Source organism: Peromyscus leucopus, chromosome 2, assembly GCF_004664715.2.
Source record: "Peromyscus leucopus breed LL Stock chromosome 2, UCI_PerLeu_2.1, whole genome shotgun sequence".
NCBI classification, from domain to species: domain Eukaryota; kingdom Metazoa; phylum Chordata; class Mammalia; order Rodentia; family Cricetidae; genus Peromyscus; species Peromyscus leucopus.
Window position 1 is genome coordinate 140,164,556 of NC_051064.1, and position 23,509 is coordinate 140,188,064.

At 49.2% G+C, this 23,509-nt stretch overlaps 1 protein-coding gene and 1 long non-coding RNA gene across 6 annotated transcripts in view; one reads left to right on the forward strand and one right to left on the reverse strand.

Moving 5' to 3' along the window:
• Positions 1–883: 883 nt before the first annotated feature.
• Positions 884–17,974, reverse strand: LOC119087472. The gene is made up of 2 exons (XR_005090946.1): positions 17,111–17,974; positions 884–1,997 (listed from the first exon to the last, which is right to left on the reverse strand). It is a non-coding gene; the product is annotated as an uncharacterized LOC119087472 (long non-coding RNA).
• Positions 17,975–18,164: 190 nt separating this feature from the next.
• Capzb (capping actin protein of muscle Z-line subunit beta) overlaps positions 18,165–23,509 on the forward strand; it is a 109,863-nt gene continuing 104,518 nt past the window's right edge. For 2 of the 5 annotated variants that reach the window (XM_028875280.2, XM_028875281.2), the window contains exon 1: positions 18,165–18,288. In XM_028875280.2, coding sequence (XP_028731113.1) covers positions 18,286–18,288 — 3 coding nt within the window. In that variant the 5' untranslated portion in view covers positions 18,165–18,285. Of the gene's footprint in view, positions 18,289–19,356; positions 19,462–23,509 lie in introns of those variants that run through there. The other 3 variants (XM_037203133.1, XM_037203134.1, XM_037203136.1) reach the window with 2 other exon arrangements.

A 23,509-nucleotide genomic window follows, 5' to 3' on the forward strand; every position in this document is an offset into this window, starting at 1 on the left:
GACCCTGAACTTTTGATCCTTTAGTCTCTGTCTCCAAAGTGCTGGGATGACAGGCCTTTTTAGGCAGTGCTGGGATTTGAACCCAGGGCTTCATGCATGCTAGGCAAATGTTTTACCCATTGAACCACATCTTCAAAAGGCTCACTTACATTTCAAATGGATCGCTTTGGTCTGCTGGGATAACAGACATGTGCCACCATGGCTGGCATCAGTTTGTGACATCTTGTCATACTTAACAGACTGTGGTACCTGCTGGGTGCTGAGGATGGTTCTCCATGCCAGGGATTCAGCATGGGATCCCATGGGAGAAGTATCCTCAAAGAGGCTGCTGCACTTATTCATAGGAAGACAGATGGTGCAGGCAGAGTGTGCAAAGAAGAAAAACCAACACAGGAGGAATAAATGCAACCGTTTTAGGTTTATCTGTGTTATTTTTAATTACATATAGATGTGTGTGTGTGTGCGCGCGCGCGCGCGTGCATGTAGGTATGTGCATGTGAGTGCAGGTGCTTACAGAGGACCAAGACATTTAACCCCTGGGGTTGGAGTTATAGATGGTTATGAGCTTCCTGACATAGGTGCTGGGACCCTAACTCCAGTCCTCTAGAAGAGCAGCAAGTGTTCTTAACTCAGCTTGACCCATATCTATAGCCTCCATGGAAATAGTGCAGTTTATGTCCAAATGTCAGAGAAGGCTCTGTGGTAACAGAAATCCTACATAGTGCTCAGACAAGAATGTAATCTCCACGGGAATATAAGGTTCTGGGGTTGGTGAGATGGCTCAGCAGATAAAGATACCTGCTGCCAAGCCTGAGGACCTCAGTTCCATCGTTGGAACCCATGACGGAAGGAGAGGACCAATCCCTACAATGTACACCATGGCACATGTTCACGCACAATTTATTTAAAAATATGATCTCTTCCTGGTCTGAGATTACTGATTACTGGCACACGCCTGCAATCCCAGCTATTTCAGAGGCTGAGGCTGTTTCTCAAAATTAAAAGTTAAACCAGGTGTGGTGGTGCACACTTTTAATCCTAGCACTTGAGAGGCAAAAGCAGGAAGATGCTATGAATTTGTAATGAGTTCCAGACAAACCAGGGACACACTATGAGACCCTCTCCAAAAGAGGTGGCTGTGGAGAGAGCGCTTCGCATGGCTGAGGTCCTTAGTTCAATCCTTACTGCTGGAAAGAGGGAGGGAGAGGAAGAGCCCAGGATCCCGCTCATCCCTGTAGCTCCATTCCTCACCGGGTCCTGGTAGCTCTTCAATACATGCTTGTTGACTAAATGAACAGATGGCCACAGTCGCAGGCTTGCTGGAGAATGTCCATTTAGGAGAGCCGGCTGGCCTCGAACTCACTGACATCTGCCTGTCTCTGCCTCCCAAGTGCTGGGATTAAATGTGTGGCTTGGATTCTGTTTCTATTGGCCAACACAGAACACAGTCTATGTGTTAGGCTCTTCAGTTTAGCAGACTGGAAGAGAAGAGAGCAAGGGGTTAAGTTGGAAGAGGAAGTGATTCAGGGTCAGTGAAGAAGTCAGCAAAGCATACTGCCTGAAGTTTTTTCTTGGCATTATAAACACATAGCTGGTTCTGCTCTCTGGACTGGGGCGCGCTGAGTCAGGGATTCAAAGAGAATAGCAGGAGGCCAGGAGTGGTAAAGGAATCTGCAGCAGATGCAGATGCCCCAGAGACATGGTGTGGCTTGAAGATGCTTCCCTCCATCACTGCTGCTGGCTCAGGGATCAAGGTCAGGGGCAGGCAACCAAATCCAGTTCCCTGGAGTCCCAGACCAAGCCTCTTTTCCAAAGAACATTAGCCTTGTTCCACCCTTGGACTCCACATAAGGCTCAGCTGAGTGTCCCAGGCGGAGGGTGTGTGAGGAATCTGAGCGTCTGTACCCATTTATTTCTGTTCTTTTGGCTGCACTTTCTGAACCCTGAAGACACTGGGCCGGGGCTTCTTCCTGTGATCTGCCAGACCTTTGTTCAACCTCACAAAAGGAAGGGAGGATGGTTATTAAAAGAACAGTTTCTGCATTCCATATTTACCCCACATGACATCGCCTTGGTCCCTAAAATAACTCCAGATCGCCAGGGTCGATGTTTCTCCTTCCTTTTCTTCTGGTTATTTTGTAGCTGTTTATGGAGACCATCGCCATGGTGACAGCATCAGAACAGGTCAGACGGAACACCGAATCCTTGGGTTATTAGTGGTTTTGCCTTTGTACCCGGAAGCATGACTTTTTCACCCCAAACCATGTCTTTCATTTCTTATAAGCACTTACAGTTTCAGCTCCAAGTCACCCCGCCCCCCTTTTTGATGGATTGCCAGAGGTTTTAACCACAGAGGTGGTCCACTCCAGGAAGAGGGATGGGAAGGTTTGGCTTGGGATTCCTGACTGGAAACTGTATTTACCAGAAACCCTCTTTCCTTCAGCTACAACCTGGGTCAAAGTTTCAGGGTGTTGAAAGATGTACTATATAAACTACAAATCTAAAGGACCATGGGTGTTTGGTCCATGGACATGGAGATAGAGTTCAACAAATAAACACAGCTGGCGTGGGGTGGCCTTTAGCAAATACTTATCGTCTTTTTCCTTTTTTTTCCCCCAGCACAGTCATCTTCTTTCCCAGAAACTAGTAGTAGTAATTGTTGTTGTTATGGCATTCTCATACACTGCTGGTGGAGTTGTGACTGACTATTTGTCGAAGGGAGAGCAAAAAGATGGACCACATGCTCTTCTTCGGATACTGAGTTATACTTGTGGGTCCTCAGAAAGTAATTAAGATGAAGGGATGCATGTAAAGACGCTTGGTGATGCTCAGAAGAAAAAAAACAGTGCAACACTGGGGGGGTCATCTACTTTATTATTGTTAGGATTATTACTAGTAGTAGCAGGTGTGTGTGTGTGTGTGTGTGTGTGTGTGTGTGTGTGTGTGTGTGTGTGTCTGTAGGGAGCGGGCATATCAGAAGACTCCTTTCTCTGTGGGCTCCAGGGATTGGAAGTCAGGCTATCAGACTTGCAGAGTCCATGCTCTGACCTGCTGAGCCATTTCACCGGCCCCATGCTTTGTTTTTAATCAAGATGCTTCCATGAATAGATACTGACAAACCCTTAAACCCTCTGCCCTGGGAGAAGCTTTAATGTGTAAAGTAACCATGATGAGTTATTGGCTAAGGAAAAAGCGATGTAGAAACCTGCATTGCTGCATGAGCTCATTATGGTAAATTATGCATATATGTGTGACAGAAAAAGATTAATTTTCATTCTAAAAAGAAGGCAGCAGTTGTGTCTAGGCTGTTTTTCTTTTTTTGTGCTTTCATCTTGCTATAAATTCCCTTTTGGTTGGTTTGTTTGTTTGGGTGTGTTTTGCCATTGTTAGTGGCTCTATGGACTCAAATCAGGGTTTTGCACACACACACATCAGGCAATTGCTGCCTCTCTCACTGAGTTGTATCTCCAACTTCTAGCTATAATGGGTGTGCAAGCACGCTTGCACACGTGCGCACACACACACACATGTGGTGATACACTGTGTGCCCAAATAAAGCTGGCCTGGGGATCGGAGGACAGAGCCAGTCACTAAATTAGACATAGAGGTCAGGCAGTGGTGGCACACACCTTTAATCCTATCACTTGGGAGGCAGAGATCCGTCTGGATCTCTGGGAGTTCAAGGCCACACTGGGCTACATGAGAGAAACAGAACCAGGCAGTGGTGACACACATCTTTAATCCCAGGAAGTAATACGGCAGGACACAGAAAGGTATATAAGGTGTGAAGAAACAGGAACTCACTCTCTTGAGGCTGAGGATTTCAGAGAGGTAAGAACTTGTGGCTGGCTTGCTCTGCTTCTCTGATCTTCCAGCTTGCACCCCAATATCTGGTTCCAGGTTTTCTTTTAATAAGACCTTTTAAGATTCATGTTACACATACACACACATACAAGTTTTTTTAAGAAAGGGTAGTTAGCCTTGGTAGGCCTGGAATTTGCTATGTAGACCAGGCTGGCCTCAAACTCACAAAGATCCACCCAGCTTCAGCGTCCTGAGTTCTAGAATTACAGGTGTGCACCACACCTGGCTTTGCCTATGTTATTGAGTGATGGCTGTACATGGGTGGTCTTGAGTCCCCATTCGATAGACGAGGACACCAGGATTTAGCAGAAGGCTCTGCCGTCTGCTCCATGATGACTGCAGGGAGGACGAAGATGTGATTATTTAGGTAAGAAAGACACCGAGCAGACCGTATCTGCCACTTTTCTGATGCCGTGACAAAATGCCATGACCAAATCAAGCTACAAAAGAGTCCGTTGTGGCTTAATGGTTCCAGAAGGCTAAGAGTTCATCTTGGCAGAGAAAGCATGGTAGCCGAGGACAGGAATGGGGGCAGGGGCAGGAAGCCGAGAGCTTACATCCTCAGTTATGAACACCTAGTGGAGAGAGCAAACCAGGAGTAGGGCAAGGCTAAGAACTCTCAAATCCTGCCCCTGGCGAGGGATTTCCTTGGGCACCTTGTTCCCAAACAGCGCTACCAGCTGGAATATCACGTGTTTGTATATCTGAGCCAATGGAAGGCATCTCTTACTTGAATCCCAACAGACATTAGGAGCGGAAGAAGAAGCTGATGGGGAAGGTATTCGCAGCATGGGAAAAGATGGGATTCTAGGACACTGAGATGGCCAACTGGTCGTCATTTTAACTGCCCCTGCTTTGAGTGCTTGGGGATGATGGGGACATAAAGATCAAAGGCGTCATACATAACTGACGTCACTTACTGCGGGGCGCGGAGGAGGTTCTGCTGTAAGTCACAACAGCAGGTGTGCAGAAGCCTGGAGTCTGATCATCTTCTAACCACCTCTTCGTTTGGCTGAGGTGGAGGAACAGACAGTGCTCAGTTCAAAGCCTGGCTTACCGTAAACGGAGCTGCAGGGCCCCTGTCCAGCCTCCCCACTCTACCTACAAAGATCAGTAAAACTACTGTACTTTTATGGCTATCCCAGTGATGTTTAGCATTCCAGACATTTATTGATCCACTGGGAGCTATAAAGGAGAACAGCTCAGATGTGTATCAGGGAGACACTGGCTGCTGGAATCAACACTCCTCAACACTGGTGTGTCTCCCTCTCCCCCAAGCATCATGTGATTGGATCCCTTCCATGTTTTACCACTGAAGGGGACATAGGCTTCTGCACCTTGGTGGCTTCCTTTGGATCCTCCAAATCCATTCAACTGATGACCATGAGGCAGGACACAAAGGACACATTATGGCTGTGCTTTGAGATGGCACCATGTCATTTCCTCCTAGACACCACTGGTTAAAAACCAGTCACATGGGGGCCGGACAATATAGACAGTGTGCTCAGAAAGAGGGAACGGGCAAGGTGGCTATATAACTTGCTAACATTGACATACATAGATTGACCGTAAGTGGTATGAGGCAGAGAGTGAAGTCAAGATCAAAGCCCCGATAGAGCTGCAATGGCCACCCAGGCACCTAGGAGAGAACCTCGGGCAATTCGTTTTCTTGACAGACATGTTTCATGCTACGCTGGTCCTACAAGGTCCTAGACCACAGATGTCTGATCCTGTCTGATAGGTTTTTTCTTTTTTGTAAGATTTATTTTTATTATTAATTGAGGAGGGAGGGTGCTCAGGAGGAAAGGGGGAGGGTGTTAGATGTTGGAGTTACAGACAGTTGTGAGTTGCCATGTGGGTGCTGAGAATTGAACCTGGGTCCTCCGGAAGAGCAGCCAGTGCTCTTAACCCTGAGCCATCTCTCCAGCTCCAGTGTGCTTTCTTAAAGCACCTAGGGCCATCTGCCTAGAGGTATCGCCACCTACAGTGGGTCGGTCTCTCCCACCTCAATCATTAATCGAGAAGATGGCCCACAGGTTTGTCTACAGGCCAGGCTGATGGTGGCATTTTCTCAGCTGAGGTCCTCTCTTCCCAGATGATCCCAGTTTGTGTCTGTCAAGTTGACAAAACAAGCCAGCACAGGACCCATTTCATCTGCTGATGGCCGCTGGACCAGGTGTTCATCACTTCTCCATCTTTGAAGACGAAGTCCTATGTAGCATGAGTCTTAGAAGGTCTTATTAATAAAAACAAAACCAGAACCAGGTATTGGGGTGAACGCTGAAAGATCAGAGAAATAGAACAAGCCACAGCCAATCTCATCTCGCCAATTCCTCAGCTGATCTCGTTTCCTCAAACTGGAAGACTCTGTGTCCTCATCTGAATGGATCTCAGCTGAACTGCTGCTAAAAGCCTAAAAGCTTAACCAAACTTAGTTCCTGGTCCTCACCACGGCTTATATACCTTTCTGCTCCCTGCCATCACTTCCTGAGATTAAAGATGTGTGTCACCATGCCTGGTAGTTTCCAGTGTGGCGTTGAACTCACAGAGATCTGGATGGATCTCTGCCTCCCAAGTGATGGTATTAAAGGTGTGTGTGCCACCATTTTCTGGTCTCTATGTCTGTCTAGTGGCTGTTCTCTGACCCAGATACGTTTATTAGGGTACACAATATATTGGGGAACACAATATCACCACAGTCTCATGTGGCTTAGACTGGTCTCAAATTCCCCATGTAGCAGAGGATGACTTTAAATGTCTGTTCCTCCTGCCTTCATCTCTTGAATGTGGGGCTTACAGTCATGTACCAGCATGGCTGATACACACAGTGTTATGAACTGTACCTAGGGCTTTGTGTGTGTTAGGCAAGCACGGTACCAATTTAGCTATATCCCCAGCCCTCCATGTTCCTGTTTTTGCTTCAATCTCGATCTTTGTATCAATAGTGATATCAATGGCTATAGGTAAAAATGCTCCCTGATCTAGTCTGGTCCTAGAAATTGAAAACTTCAACAAAGGTCCACTTACAACGTGTGGTCCATAGGTTCTTTTGAACAGAAATCAGGCTGATATATTTTATATTTTTAATTTTTTTTTCAAGATAGGGTTTCATTGTATTGTGTAGTCCTGGCTGTTCTGGATCTCACTATGTAGACCAGGATGGCTTGGAACTCACAGAGATCCACCTGCCTCTGCCTCCTGGGTGCTGGGATTAAAGGCATGTGCCACCAATGCCCAGATTTAATTTTATTTTTTTAAGATGTGTGTGTGTGTGTGTGTGTGTGTGTGTGTGTCTGCATGTGTAGATCTGTGCACCATGTCCATGCAGTGTCTATGAGGAGAGAAGGGGGCTTTAGACAATCTGGAAATGGAGTTACAGAATGTTGTCAGCCACCATGTGGGTGCCAGAAACTGAACCCTGAACCCAGGGCCTCTGCTAGAGCAACTTTGTTTGTTTGTTTGTTTTGTTTTGAGATTGGGTCTCATTATGTAGTTCTGGCTGGCCTAGAATTTGCCATGTAGACTAAGCAGGCTTGAAGTTAAGGAGATCTCCCTGCCTCTGCCTCCTCAGTACTAGGATTAAAGGCATATGTCACCATGCCTGGTTCATATATTTTCTAATATTATTATTATAAGTGATATTTAATTTTTTTTTGTTTTTAAGTTTCCATTGCTTGGATTTTTTGTTGTTGTTATTTTTAGTGTTTTGTCTTAAGAGATAGACTCTATGTTGCCCAGGCTAGCCTTGAACTCCAGCACTTCAGTGATCCTCCGGCCTCAGCCTCCTGTAGCTGGGACCACAGATGCTCTCACCATGTACTCCAGCCTTTCACCAGGTTATGCTCTCATCCAGTTACTACATAAGCTCCTGGGCAAGTTTTGCATCTGGCTGAGTCTCATTAGGACCACTGCAAAGTCTTGTCTGCAGGAGGGATGGGATCAGGTGGAGCTGACCACAGTTTACATCCTGGATGACTGGAGTTTCTTCCTCGGCCACCATTTGGCAGGTTCCATTTGTGGCCCTGGATTGTATCTCAGAAACTACCTAATGTTAGGGAGTGACTCATAGCCCCACCCCAAGGAGCCCACAGAGCAGTAGGGGACAAAAGATAAGGGGAGAGTAAGAGATAAGGTGTACAAAGTGCATGGTTTCTATGGAAACACACAACCACAGCTCCAAGCCCAGCTGTTGAGGGTGTGTTGGAGAATACCACCTGGAAAGAAAGGGGCTACTTATCCCAAGCCCAAAGTGAGAATCAGCCTGGGGTATATTGTATAGTCCAGCCCAACCCTAGTGGCTGGCTGGCTGGCCAACTTAATTCACCGATCGTGAATTCTCCCCAGATGTGCATATAAAAACTCCAACAGCTGGCCCACATGTGAGAGGCCTTTCTACATCTCCGATCAGGACCCCCCAGATGGACAGGATACAAACACTTCTGGTCCAGCAGAAGGCAGCTGGGAGTTCTCCCAGGTACCTATTAGAAAATCAAAACAAAAACCCCAAGATGATTGTGCTAAACCTCAGAGTAAAGAATCCTCTTGGCACCACAGCCTTGGGCTGTATTAAACCAGTGGTTGCCAATGCTCTGGCCTCCTCCCCTTCATTGCTACATGTCCTGTCAAGATGCTGAATGGTGGGAGGGTCGATCTAAGCTCTCAAGTCAAGGCTGCCTCTTTTACTACAAACCACAGTTTTCTGTCTTCAAAAGAAGTCAGCGTATTCTCCCCTCCCCCGACATTCAGTTCTACTTTATGTCCCAATAACTGGAAGTTTCTAAGACTCAAAAGGCTATTTTACTCTCTGGTATATGCTTCTTAAAAAAAAAAATTCTGGGACTGGAAAGTTGGCTCAGCAATGAAGTCCTTGGTACTCTTTCAGAGGATCTGAGTTCAATTCCCAGCACCCACACAGTGGCTCATAACCATTCATGGCTCCAGTTCAGCGCATCTGATAACTTCTTCTGAACTCAGTGGGCACCAGGTGCACATGTGTTACACACCCATACATACAGGCAGAATTTCCATATACATAAAAATAAAATAATCCAAAATAAAAAAATTAAAAATGGTGGCTATGTGTGGTGACACACACCTTTCATTAGCACTAAGGAGGCAGAGGCAGGGGTGGATTTCTGTGAATTTGAGGCCAGCATGATCTGTATATTGAGTTCCAGGCCAGCTGGGGTTACATAGTTAGACCCTGCCCCTCCCTCCCGCCAAAGGGCCACCCAAGGTCTTGGGAAGCTGAGGCAGGAGGATCGTGAGCTTGAGGTTAGGTTGGACTCTACTTATCTTAAAACAAAAGAAAAGGACTATGGGGTAGCTCAGTACTTTCTGAGCATCCATGAAACCCTGGGTATGGTCCCTAGCACTACAGAGGTACACATACATAAGAACACACATCTGAACTACTTTAGTAACCCTAGAAGAACACAAATGAAACACTTTTCACCATGACCAAATACCTGACAGAGCAATTAAGGGAAGAAGGATTTGGGGGTGCAATCCTTCACAGAGAAGGCACAGCAGTGAGAGCTGAGACAGTGGCACTAGAGGTAGGCTCTGCCCTCAGTGGCACACCTCCACCAGCCAGGCCCCACAACTTCACCAAAAGGGCACCACTAACTGGGGAACAGATGTCTGGGCATAGTAGCCGGTGACAGACAGGCTACTTTCACATTGACACCACTCCATCTTATGACCTCAGGAAGCAGGGCCAGGCCTGTGAGTGGGAGGTGGTTTAGGATCTAAGTGACCCCCAGTTTCTGGGATAACTGCATTTATTAACACAGAAGTCTCAGCTGTAGGACTTGATTGATGAAGGAAAGAAAGCTCACCAGGCAATGTTGAGTAATGAATACTCAGATGGGTCTGGTATCAGTCAATGACCATCCAATTCCACATGCTCCTTGCTCCCACAAAGTTCCCTTCCATGTGTGATAATAAATAAGCTGCTTTGGCCTATGGCAAGGTAGCTTAGAAGCAGGCGGGAAATCCAAGGAGAGAGACAGGAAACAGAAAGGCGGAGTCGGGAGAGAGGCCAGCCTGCTGTCCAAGGAGCAAGATGCCAGCAGATCAGTAATGCCACGGCCACGTGGCAACTTACAGATGAATAGAAATGGGTTAAGTTAATTAATATAAGCCTCTGAATGATTTTTTTTATAAGTGGCTGCAGGACTGTGAGCCGGGTGGGACGGGAGAAAAACTTTCTGCTACAATGCCGTCCTGCCTCAACTCAAGAGATGCTCATGGGCAACTGCTGTGTGTAAGGGGTCGTGACGAGGGAGGATGGTGCACCCTTGTCTTCTGAGGCTACTTACAATCTGTCGGGTGGTTCTGTGGACAGGTGAAGACAGAGTGAAGTTAGAGTGGCTTGTCCATTTTCACCCCAGTTTCTTCTGTGATGATGAGGGATAGAGGAATGAGTGAGGAGAGTACTTAACCAGCCTGCACGAACCCTGGGTTCCATCTCCCTTCCCCTAACACATTAGATAAACCAGGGGTGGTAGTACACACTGGTAATTCTAACTCTAGAGATGGTGGGCAGGAGGATCAGGAGTTCAAGGTCATCCTCAGCTACCCAATGAGTTTGAAGCCAGCCTATGAAACCCTGGGTTTGATCCCTAGCATCAATAAATAAATAGACCCTATCTCAAACACAGAAACAAAAACAAACAAACAAACAAACCAACAAAAAACCCAGTCAAGACTGAAGCTGCTAGTTCCAAAGATTTACTAGAAGGAGTTGAGATTATAAGAATGCAGGGTCCCAGGAATGGTGGTGCATGCCTTTATTCCCAGCATTCAGGAAGCAAGGTGATCTTGGGAGTGTCCACATAAGGAATTCTAAGGCTACATGGTGAGATTGTCTCAAAACAACAACAAATGTACATAGTAAGTACCCATAAAAAAACAAGCAGCCGGGGGCTGGAGATATGGCTCAGTGGTTAAGAGCACTGACTGCTCTTGCAGAGGGCCTACCTACATGGTAACTCACAACTGTCTGTAATTCCAGTTCTGGGGTACCTGACACCCATGGCAAAACACCAATGCACATAAAATACAAATAAATAAAGCCGGGCGGTGGTGGCCCACACCTTTAATTCCAGCACTCGGGAGGCAGAGGCAGGTGGATCTCTGTGAGTTCAAGGCCAGCCTGGTCTACAGAGTGACTTCCAGGACAGGCTCCAAAGCTACACAGAGAAACCCTGTCTCAAAAAAGCCAATAAATAAATAAATAAATAAATAAATAAATAAATAAATAAATAAATTAAACAAACAAACAACAAGCAGCAGCCGAAGCTTCATTGCTCACCCCAGAATGCTGACTTACATTCATCCTATGTTGATGCTCTTATGTTCATGGACCTTCACTGAGTACCTACCGTGTTCTCTGTGTAAATGATGTCGTGACTGACTCACATACAGAAAAGATGGGGGTCCCAGAACCATGCATTCAAAGAGGAAGTTTAGACAGAAGTGAGGTCATGTCAGGGGAGGTTGCAGCAGACACCAGAAGTCAGGAGTGAGGCACTGACATTTGCTTGATGGAAGTTCCAAGTCAGCTTGAGAGGTGTGAAATTGTGGGGAGATCGGGGCGAGGTAAAATCCGAACCCCTGAGGGGAATCTAGACTCAGTGCAGAATTATCTCTGGCAGAACATGTGTGTGTGTGTGTGTGTGTGTGTGTGTGTGTGTGTGTGTGTGTGTGTGTGTGTGTGTGTTTGTATGTGTGTGGTGTGTATGCATGAGTGTACATGCATGCACTTGCCCGTGCAGGCACAGGTGGTGGTTGGATGCATTTATTTCTCAGTAGCTTCTCCGCTTCATTAGACTTACTTATCCTGTGTATGGGTGTTTTGCCCGCATATACGTATGTGCACACTTGTGTACTTCGTGCCTGCAGAGGTCAGAAGAGGGTGCTGAATCTGCTGAATTGGAGTTACAGGTGCTTGTGAGCCGCCATGAGGGTGACGGGAATCAAACCTAGGTCCACTACAAGAGCAACAAGTGCTCTTAGTCACTGAGCCATCTCTCTAGCCTCTCATTTAAATTTAAAGACAGAATCTTTCAGGGGACCTGAAGCTCGCCATCTTGGCTACTGTACCGGCTGACCAATGAGCTCCCCCCCCCCCCCCGGCATCTTCTTGTCTCCAGTCTGTAGTGTTGGGGTTATAGATGTGTGCCATCATGCCCAGCTTTTCCATGACTGCTGGGGATCCGACTCTGGTCCTTCTGCTTGTGTGCCAAGCACCATGCCCACTGAGCCATGTCCCGAGCCCCCAGGAACTCACAAGTTTTTATATGAACAGGAACACAAATATGGGGGAGATGGCTAACAGATGGGGGACCAAGCAGGCCCTGGTTGCTGGCATTACTGGGACATGTTTTATGAGGCTGACAGGAACGAGGAGGTACAGAGGGAGAAACTGAAGACCAAGAAGGTTCCGTGTGCTGGGGAGGGTGGGCTCCAGCAGGGACACAGCCCTTCAGTTTATTTGTTTGATTTTTCAAGACAGGGTTCCTCTGGCTGTCCTGGAACTCACTCTGTAGACCAGGCTGGCCTCAAACGCACACAGATCTGCCTGCCCCTGCCTCCTGAGTGCTGGGATCGGGTGTGTGCCACCACACCCGGCTGGCCCCTTCATTTTTAAACCAGGGAAGACAGAAAAGACTAAGATGGGGACTTGGGAAATGATGGGGCTCCTGTGGGGCTGATTCTCTTGTATCTGTGGAGTGTGAAGCAAGGTCTTCGGCTTAGGGTAAAATCTGAGAGGACAAAAGAGGAAACTTGAGAAACCCCATCTTAGAGAGTGAGGGGGTATGGTAGGACGGCCAGGCTCACTACGTCTGTAGATGTTAAGTAAAAATGGTGGCAGTCACTGTGAATTCCTAATGTTCAAATGTTCTGATAGTGTGTGTGTGTGGGATAACTGAGCTTCACCGGGGTTGGTTAATTGAAAAGAGAAGGAGCGAGGGTTTGATGGATTTTTGCAAGGAAGTATGACCACTGTTACTAAGGATGTGTGCACACACTCACACACATATTTTATCATGTGTGCATGCACACCTGTGTTGTAAATGTGAGAGTCTGGCAGGGCCACAGGTATACAGGTCTCTATGAAGCTAGAGGGATGCTCATGTGTTAACGTAGTCCTGAGGAGGTTAAGGTCAGGCTTGAGATCTTCGAGATCTCGCTGAGTTGGACAAGCCCATAAAAGCACGGGTATGGGTGTCTGGAAAGAGAGGAAGGAAACTCGTGGGTAGAGAGGAAATCAATAAGGGAGAAGTGTATTGATAATGCGCTGTGTTTATTTATAGATGCTGAAATCATGAAAGTATGGTGTGTGTGTGTGTGTGTGTGTGTGTGTGTGTGTGTGTGTGTGTGAAGGTCAGTTCATGACAACAATCAGGAGTGGCAGGTGGAACAATATCACAGTATGAACCGGATGAGGGTATAGGGTGCAGGCCAGGCTCTCTTCCTGCCTCAGCCTCCCGAGTGCTGGGGTTATAGGCATGCTCCACCATGCCCGGCTAGGTTAGGATTTCAGAACAGGGGAAGTAGGGCTGTCTGTAAAGTGAAGATCAGACTTCCAAGGTTCTTGCCTCACACGCACAAGGACTGAATTGGATCCCCAGAACCTATGTAGAAAGCAGGCTTGATGGCGTGTACCTGTAACCCTTCCCCAGTGCTGGGGAGGCAGACAACAGGATCCCTGGAATTTGCTGGTCCGCCAGCCTAGCCTAGTGGGAGAGCTCCTGGCCAATGAGCACCTGTCTCAAAAAGCAAGGTAGATTGTAGACGAATCTCTAAGCGGTCTTATTAAATAAAGAACACGGAGTCAAATATAGGGATGAAAGCCTTAGAGATCAGGGAAATAGTGAGAGCCACCAACCACCTTACTTTACCAGCTCTGTAGCTTCCAAAATGCCCTGACTTCCCGTCTACCTAGGTTTTTATTGCCTAGGTTTGGATTGCCTTGCTGTTCTGCCCTCTCATTGGCTCTTAGCCCAGCTACCTCACTTCCTTGTCATTGCCTGTCTGTACAGACCTCCAGGTCTCTATGGTTGGTACTGGGCTTAAAGGCATGTGTCACCATGATTGGCTCTGTTCCCTAGTGTGACCTTGAACACATAGAGACCCTGCCTGCCAAGTGATTGGATTAAAGGCATGTGCTATCACTGCCTGACCTTTGTGTTAATGGCTTGCTATTTCCTCTGATCTCCAGGCAAACTTTATTTATTAACATACAAATAAAATATGACCACATCTCAGCACAAATAAAATATCACCACAGTGGATGGCCATCTTAGACTCACAGTTGACCTCTGGCCTACACACACACACACACACACACACACACACACACAGGGAGAAGAGTGACAGTACTAAAATACTTATGGTGCTTGTCTATCCACCCAGAGCTTGTAGGCCGCCCGTCCAGTCCAGCCTTCATGCTCACAGCACATGGTGACAGATCTAGAGGTAGGATCTGACATATGGGCAGTCAACCTGCAGACTGACCTAGTGATCTGGTCAGTGACTAAAAGATGGGCTGGCCCATCGGACTTGGTCTTGGGGATCTGAACTATGAAAGACATGAAGTTGTTAGTTAATAGAAACCGGTGTGGAGAATAAAAAGGATAAAGGCCACCAGGATGGGGCCCCATATAGGTTAAAGCATTGACAGCATATGGCTAGAAGCCAGCCAAGGAGCCCAGTGAGTAGCTGAGGCAAGAGAAGCAGCAGAAATAGGGCCTTGGTGAAATGGTGCAGAGGTACAGCAACCTGGCACCAAGCCTGACAACCTGAATTCAGTCCCCAGACCAACAGAGACTGACTCCCGAAGGTCCACCCCCACAAGGCCACTGTGGCGGGTTTGTACACCTGTTTCCCCCACGAATAATAAATGAACTGAAATGGGGCTCAATGGTGGAGATGGAGTAAGTGTCCCTGAACCCCGTGGGGTTCTGGTGCCCTCTTATTATGAGGAACTTAAAATGATGTAAGGTTCGTTGTGTGGTATGTTGTGGACACGTTTGTGCATTTGTGTGTGTGTGGTGGGGCAGAGGTTGGCATCGGGTATCTGATTACTCTTTACCATATAGATATATTTTTAAGATTAAAGTCTTAAAAGTTAATTACATTTTATTATATACATGTATATGCCACATGTGTGGGTGTCTGCAGAAGCCAGAAGTGGGTGTTGCATTCTCCTGGAGCCAGTTACAGGTGGTTGAAAACTGCCTGACATGGGTCCCCTCTAAAAGAGGCGTTCTTAACTCCCGAGCCATGTCTCCAGCCTTTCACCTTATTTGTTTGAGACAGGGTCTCTCACTGAACCTGGAGAATACCAATTTATGGCCAGCAAGTTCAGAGAGCCTTTCCTGTGCCTCTCCAACACTAGGATTACAGGTCCACGCCCCCACACCCAGCCTTTATATAGCTGCTGGAGACACATACTCAGGTATGTATGGCAAGCACTTTACCCTAGAGCCATCTCTCCCCCCCTCCCCCCCTGGCCAGTATGACATACCACTCAAAGGTTTTTAAGTAGGGAAGCAATATGCTTACACTGCGGGTTATGAATATGGGCGCTGGTTCTAGACAGCCTGGCGCTGAACTCATGGGCACATTACTTAGCCCCTCTGGTTCCCCATCTTACAGATATAATAATAGTATTGATCCGTCAAGGTTGAAACAAAGTGAGAAACTACAGACAGTGCACTTTGGATAAGGCTTCCTTTCAATCTCTTTTCTTTTTTTTTTTTTTTTTTTTGGAGCTGAGGATGGAACCCAGGGCCTTGCACTTGCTAGGCAAGTGCTCTACCACTGAGCTAAATCCCCAACCCGTCAATCTCTTTTCTAGTGTCATTTACTTCACACTTTTACCCCTTGGCTTCGGGTTTTTTTTGTTTGTTTGTTTTTGAGACAGGGTTTCTCTGTGAAACAGTCCTGGCTGTCCTGGAATTCACGCTGTAGACCAGGCTGGCCTCGTACTCACAAAGATTGCCTGGCTCTGCCTCCTGAGTGCTGGGATTAAAGGCCTGGGCCACCACACCAGGCCCTCTCACTGAATTTGGAGTTTGCCATTTGGCTTGGCTGGGTAGTCACCAAGTCCCAGAGATCCTCCTGTCTGTCACACAGCACTGGGTTACAGATATGCCCTGCTGCACCCGGCATTTACATGCATTGGTGCTGTGGGTGTGAAAGGTCCTTATGCTTGTACAAGTGCTTCATCCCAAGTGCCATCTCCCTAGCCCCCATGTCAGCGCTTTAAAAATTGGTGTGTGTGTGTGTGTGTGTGTGTGTGTGTGTGTGTGTACACGTATGTGTGTTACTATGTTTGCATGCAGGAAGTGTGTGGAAAACCAAGGATAACCTCAGGGATCATTCCTCTGACACTGTCCACAATGATGTCTCACTGGCCTGGAGCTAGATTAACTGACCAGGAAGTCCCAGAAACCAAACTGGCTCAGCCTCTCTAGTGCTGGACTCTTCTACAGGGGTTTTGGGAACCAAACACAGGTGCCTCAGCACACTGTACCAAATAAGCCTTCTCCCTACACACTGCTTTTTAAATAAATAATGTCTGGGACCCACAAATAGCTCCCTGAGCCCTGTTCACCCTATAGACCAGCACCCAGTAGGCTCACGGTCTTTTGGGGTCACAGTTTGTTGCTGCTCCTGAAGCTCTCCGCTAACACAACTCAGGATGGCCACAGTGGCCTCCTTGCTAGCTATGGATACACTGGGGGTCTCTTTGGATACCCCTTGCTGTTCCGTATGCATGTGGCCTGCTCCACACCCACCTTCAGCTCTCTGATCAAATGTTTCTTCCTAAGTTAAAGCCCCCTTGGACCATCTTCCAAAATGCCACCACACAGTGCTTATATCTACCTCTGCCTACCTCCTCTATCCACTCTGATGTTTTCCACATCTCACCCCCAAAACTGTCTAGATAGGCTAACTGTCCCCTGACAGCATTCAAGCTCGACAGGGCCTTAACTCCGGGCAGGGGCACATACCCAGCATGCAGGAGGCTCCATCTCCAGAACCAAAATCTCACTTACAAGCTCTAGGCTAGCATGAGATCTTTTGCCCAAAGCTGTAATCTCCATAGTTTGCATAGTGCTTGGCCAATAGCTAAACAGTAAATATTTGTGGAGTAATGACTTTCTAAGTGCCACTCCCTTTTCTGAACTCCTGTAATACTGGTCTATGCCATTCTTGAGGGACTTACCTGGATGCTTTCTCTGCTGGTGGCTTGTCCCTGAAGGCTTTCACTTGTCTATGAGCTCAGAGATGAAGTTTACTGATCCCCTCTCTCACGACCTGATTTGGTTTTTAAACAGAGGGTGAGCAAGTCTGGTAGGTAGGTATTGTGACCAAGATTTGCATCCTAGGTTTCTTGCATTCTAGATAACTCGAGAAAACATTTTGAAAAGCGAATTTCTGGGGCTGGGGTTTCAGTTCAGTGTAAGAGCATTAGCCTAGTATGTATGAGGCTCTAGGTTCAATCTTCAGTCCTGAAAACAAAGAGGGATTTCTGAGTCACTGTATGGCGCGAGGAAGCGCCTCATTAGGCAATCAGGCTGATCCTCTGCAGATAATGTAGGAAAGTATAACGAAACGGCCAGCATTTATTGAATCCAATATTCTAATCTTTTTACCCACGTCTTCCTCACAACTACCCTGTCTGGTAACCAGGAAGTGCGGGCAGGGATCCTCATGGCTTAGCCACCTGTCATCTTTTGGTACCTAAAGGCTGCTTTCTTGGTCGTGATAGCAGGCATTCAGCAACAGTGGCGGCAGCGCGGACGTCCCACTCCAGGTTCCGCTCGCTCTCAAGGGGCCGGGCCCCATTCCGGCGCACCAGTTCCGGGTTCGGGTGGGGCTCGGAGGGCCGGTCCCCTCCTAGTTCAGGGCCTTCCGCATCCTCCGCCCAGGGAGCCAGTGACCCTCTCCACCCTCAGGTAGCCCGAGTCCTGCGGATGTTAGACGCGAAGCTGGCAGTATGAGGGAGCCACGGGCTGCCTTGGTCCCTCCGGTACGCCGCAGTCCTGGGCTTGCAGAACTGTCGCGCCTGGCCCGCGTAGGGCCCGCCCTCCCACACCAGGACACGCCCACCCGGCAACCAGCCCCACCCCTGGCCCGGCCCCCCGCGCAGCGCTCCATACTTGGCGATCGCCGCGGCCCTGCGCGCTCATTGGCCGCGAGCTGGCGGCGTGGGGGGCGGGCCGAGCTGGCCGGGGCGGGGAAGGAAGGTGGCTGTGGCTCGGCGCGCGGAGGGGGGGGGAGGGGGGCGCTGACCCGGATGTTCACTCTTGGGCACCCGGGGAAGTGGAAGCGCCGGGCCCTGCTGCGGGGGGGAGAGTCACAGACGCCGGGACAGGGACCGCCGCCGCCGCCGCCACCATGGTAAAGGGACCCCCTCTTCCACGGCCCTATCCCGGGACCCCCTGCGGGAGCTCATGTCCCCTCCCTCGCCGACTCGCCGGCCCGGGGAGGGTGGGGACCCAGGGTGGGGGAGGGGCGGGGTCCGGGACCCTAGGCAGACGCCACCCCTGGGGTCCGGAGGGGGCGGCGGGAGGCTCGGGTGGCCCGTGACCTCGCCCTGGGCTCCAGGTGGAGCCCTGCTCTTTCCCCTACGTGTCCAGGCTAGTCTCGAGGATCCCAGGCTAGACCTTCCTTCTCCCGGAGGCCGGGCCAGGCACCCCTCTCACAAGCCTGTATCCCATGGCCTAAGTAGGTTCCCTTACCTCAGTCCCAGGGGCCAGGCTAGAACGGTGCTTCTCGCTGCTGTGGCCCAGGCTAGACCCCCTCCCCCCAAACTCTTAGCTCCATGGCCTCAGCCTGCACCCCAACAACCCCTTTCTAGTGGCTCCAGCCTACGTTTGTTTCTTTAACCCCCATGGAATCTTCTCTCCGTGGTCCTCAAGTCTGCACTCTACTCCTGCTGTGTCCACCTCCTTGACCCTGGCCCTAGCGATCCCCTTCCCCCAGACTTCTCACGACTTAGCTTAGTCTGCGTCAGCCCGGCGCTGTTCTCACCCTCACCCTCCCATCTACACCCTGCTTGCTCGGTGTCCTGCTCCCGGCCCAGGTGTCCCCTCCCCTGTTCCTAGGACGCTCCCTCTTGGCAGTCTGTGGCTAGCGGGGGAGAGCTCCAGCCGGGGTGGGGGTGGTCTGGGTGCTGTGCCTTCCTAGAACTTGAAGCTTTGCCCCTTCTGGGGGGGCCACTTCGGTGTGAGTTAGCAAGCGAGTGAGGGAGAGAAGGGCGGCATCTGTGTGCCCGGAAGGCAGATCAGGGCATTTCCCGTGGCTGCCGCCTGGGTGCTGCCAGTGCAGAGCGTCTTGCGGGGCGCCCTGCCTGCGTGGGGAGCGGGGCGCTGACGGTGAGTAAGCCAAGTGGACAGGGATGAGCGCACAATCGCCCTTGTGAGGCCGCAGCCCTGGACTGGGGGGCACCAAGCTCAGAGCCCAACATATGGCCTGGACATGATGCACACTACCAGGCGCAGCCTCCCTTTCCCCCTGAACTGTCAGCTTGTAAGGGTCGGAACTGCTGATTATGGAGGTACGTCGGATCAGGTGAGCGAAACTCTGCAGGCTGAGAGTTCTCTGGTTGAACTCTGTGGTGTTTGTTTCGGTAATGAAGGCAGGCTGCTGTGCGAGCAACTTATTTGAGGAGCCTTAGGTGTGCCCCACCCCCATCCACGTGTACACTTTTGCAGAGCAGGCCCAGCACCTAGATGGAAGGGCCTCTCGTGGTCAAGGACTCTGGTAAAGTAGACGGAGCTAAGGCCATCCACCTGCTGCGTGCATCAGTCATGAGGGCGGCTCCCCTTGCCTGATAGATGTTTGGGAGTGGACTTCGAACCCTAGATGGTTTTGAGGAGCCCCATTCCTTGTTTAATCAAGGGTGTATCAGCCGAATTAGGGTGCATAATTCTGGTTGGCGAGTAAACTTTCTATATATTGATGAAAAATGTAGACAAGACTGTTTTTCGTACTGTTGCTCTGATCTGGGCCCTGACTTGAGTCTGTATGGGGAAAGACTTGTCCAGGACAGTTGTGAGTGAGACTTTAAAAAGTAGACTGACGTTTTCTGTGTGTGCTCCCAGGGCCAAAGCCAGAGAGGATGGTGGAGTGGCCAGAGTCCTCTAGGCTTCCACTGTCTCCATCGTCTGACAGGTGAAGAAGCGCTAGGACATTCATCGAGCCTTATTCAAAGCGTTGCTCCTTCTGTGTATAGACCACTGTTGGCCAGTGGAAGCGTGCCGGCCAGGCTCCAGGCAGTGGTCTTCCTTACATGCTGTTGTATGTTGTATATATAATGACACTGTTTAAGAAACCTAATGATGGGATGCTCAGACATGGCGTGGGAGTGGCAAGTACTGATTTCTGCAGACTGAGTGTGGATCTTCCTGGTAGGAAATGGCATAGAGAGACAATAGTATGGTTTGCATGGGCCTGATCCCGAGCCCTTTGGGGATCAAGATTTTGGTCTTGTGTTTTCTGTCTCGGTCTGTCTGGGCTCTAGAACAGTACCTAAGACTGAAAGATAGGGCTTGGAAGGCTGGTCCTGTAATCTCAGCTGTTTAAGGCATTCAAGGCCAGTGTGGGCAACACAGTGAGAGTGAGACCCTGTTTCAAAAAAGAGGTTGCTTAGAGTGGTCTGGCCTGTGCCTGTGGGCTTTAGCCACTTGGGTTTGGTACTCACTCACTCATCGACTTATTCTTCGTGTCCCCCAGCCTCCTAAGTCATTTCTGCCTGTTGTCAAGCTTCTACCATGCTTGAATGATATGATGTCCTGGTGTGGGTAGTTGGGACAAGCCAGAAGTGGCAGAGGGGGGGCTACATCATAGGTAATGAAGGAAGGTCACCATGGTTTGTTTTCTGTAGACCAGGCTGGCCTCAACTCACAGAGATCCGCCTGCCTCTGCCTCCTGATTAAAGGGATTAAGACGAAAGGAATTAAAGGCGTGCACCACCACTGCCCGCTGAAGCTTGAGATCTTAAAATGCATTTGATTTTGGAGTGGAGGCCACGATTTTTCTTGGTGTGGGTTCCCCGTCCTTGTTAGGAATGCTTAGGCAAACGGAGCTTATTTGCAGTTCCTTAGCGGCTATCTTAGCACTGTCCCTAAGTGCTGCCCGTTTCAGAGCACTTTGCCTAACAGGGCTCTGGCTTCTAATTTAGGGTTATTATTCTGAGAGTTCGGATGCTGTTGCCTGGTGGAGGAGCTGCGGTAGTGAAAGGCCAAGGAGGCCTCTCAGGGGCTGCCACTCCAGCTCCGAAGGCATTGCTGACAGGAGCTGGTAGGAGAGGCTCCTTGTGTTGTTAAAAAGGGAAATCATGGAGCAGCCATGAATGTGTCTTGGTGGCCTCTTCCTGTGAATAAGAGAGTTCAGATGCCAGAGAGGTGGCTCAGTGGGTAAAGGTGATTGCTGCTGCCGGGCCTGAGGAGCAGAGTTCAATTCCTGGAACCCATCATAGAAGCTGAGAACCAGATACTCCGAGTCTTCCTCTAACCTCCATGCTCGCATAGTCTCTCCCCGCATAATACATAAGTAAATAAATAAACACCAGTAAATAAATAAACACCGTAACTTAAAAGAGTACATAGTCTTCCCCCAATAACAAATAAACACTGTAACTTCAAAAATGCAATCTTCTCCAATAATAAGTAAATGAACACCATAACTTAAAAAAAAAATGCATAGTTCAACTCAGAGACCCCATGTGTGTTTGCACCAGGACAGCTAGGGCTGGCTACACAGAGAAACCCTGGCTCAAAAACTGGAAAAAGAAAAAGTAGCGTGTGTCACTAGTTTAAGGAAATGACAAGCCATGCCCGTGAAGGTAGGTCTTCTGTTTCTAACTTGGAAGCTCTGTACTGTTAGATCCTATGGAGGAGGAGGGACAGATGATGGTGTCATGGCGGGCAAGGGACCTGGCTTTTCAGCACCTTGCCCGCCAGAGTGGGAGGTGTTTACCGTTCAGCAATCACAAGGGACCTTGCCTGTCTGAAGTGATAGGTACCATTGCTTCAGGGTATATGGATATGTGGCTGCTGTGTGCTGCTCATGTGCCAGGAAGCAGCGGTGAGCAAGGCAGACACGGATTTGGGCCTTCCGGCTTCCACTCTTACGGGGCCTAGAACTGACAGATACAGCTTGGAAAACCGGACATAGTGTCACATACCTATAACTCCAGCTACTCGAGAAGTTCAGGTCTATCCTGGGCAACATGGTGAGTGAGCTACCTCATCACTCTTTCCTATGTTAAGGGAGAAAGTGTTTAAGATAACTACACGCACATAAGCATAAGTTGTGGAGGAGACGGAAGGGAGCGCTTCGGCTTGAGCTGGGTTCTACTCTTCAGGCTTTTCAAGTGTTCTTGGTCTGGTGCCTACCATGCAGTGCCATGAAGTGTGTGTGTGTGTGTGTGTGCAGCCTATTTCTCTGGCGTGGTAGAAGTCCACCACTGTCGCTGAACCAGAATCTAGAAACAGCTGCTCAGCCTGTCTTGCTCAAGGAGGATCAAGCTCAGGAGGTCAAGTGAATGGTGTGACTGGCAGGTCCTCTGTGAGACAGTGGATTTAAGTATTGACCCATAAGCCCTGCTTGGAACAGACCCTCTGATTGAAGGTGGGGTCTGGAAGCCTGGAAGTGGCCACTGCACGTTCACTGGTTTTGGGAGTGGCTGGTGTAATGGCATTTTAGGCATTCCCAGGTTAATGCTTCAGTGTAAGGAGATGGGGATATTGATGGACTCTAGCCCTGTGCCATGCACTCGGCTGGAAGTTGTTGATTTTGCCTTGCATAAGTTTGATGAGGAAGGCTCAGCCTTGGACCACAGACAGCACAGTAGAAGTCAGACTTAGAGCCAGGCATAGTGGTGGCACTCTAATCCCATTGCCTGGGGGACAGAAGCAGGCAGATCTCTATGCACTCAAGGCCTGCCTGGTCTGCATAGCAGCGCTCCAGGCTGGCTGGGGATACTTAGAGAGACGCTGTCTCCAAAACCACCCCTCCTCCCAAAGAGAGAGAGAAAGCAATCAGATTTGATTGTGTTGTCTGCATGGGTGGAGTCCCCTCTAAGCGAGAGGACAGGGGACAGAAAGCAGCAGCTCTTGTGCCCTCAGACCTTATCACTTGTACCTTGCACTGGCTGCCTGGTGCTCTGGAGTGTTTCATGGCGCTGAGGAAGCCAGAAGTGAGAGTTGAGAGGTGGCTGTCTCTCTTTTGCTGGCTTCAGCATGGGGCAGATCTGGATGGAGTCCTGATGGATGGAGGCCTCTCAGTGTGTGACCTCAGTGAGGACTTCTCCTTTCTTCCCGCAGTTCCCTGCTGTGTAGTGTGAGGGGAACATTTCATAGGGACACCAGGGGAAGGAAATGGTTGTGAATTTATGGTTTTCTGTGTGTGGAGGTCAGAGGATAACTTCGGGCAGTCAGTTCTCCTCTTCTACCATCGGGCTCTGGGGATCAAACTCAGGTCCTAAGGCTCAACAGCCAGGACCTTTACCATTGAGCCATTTCCCTGGCCCAGAAACAGCATTTTAATACACTTTTACTAACACAATGAGTCGGAGCTATGGCTCCTCTCTGACGTATTTTGCACACCCAAGTGT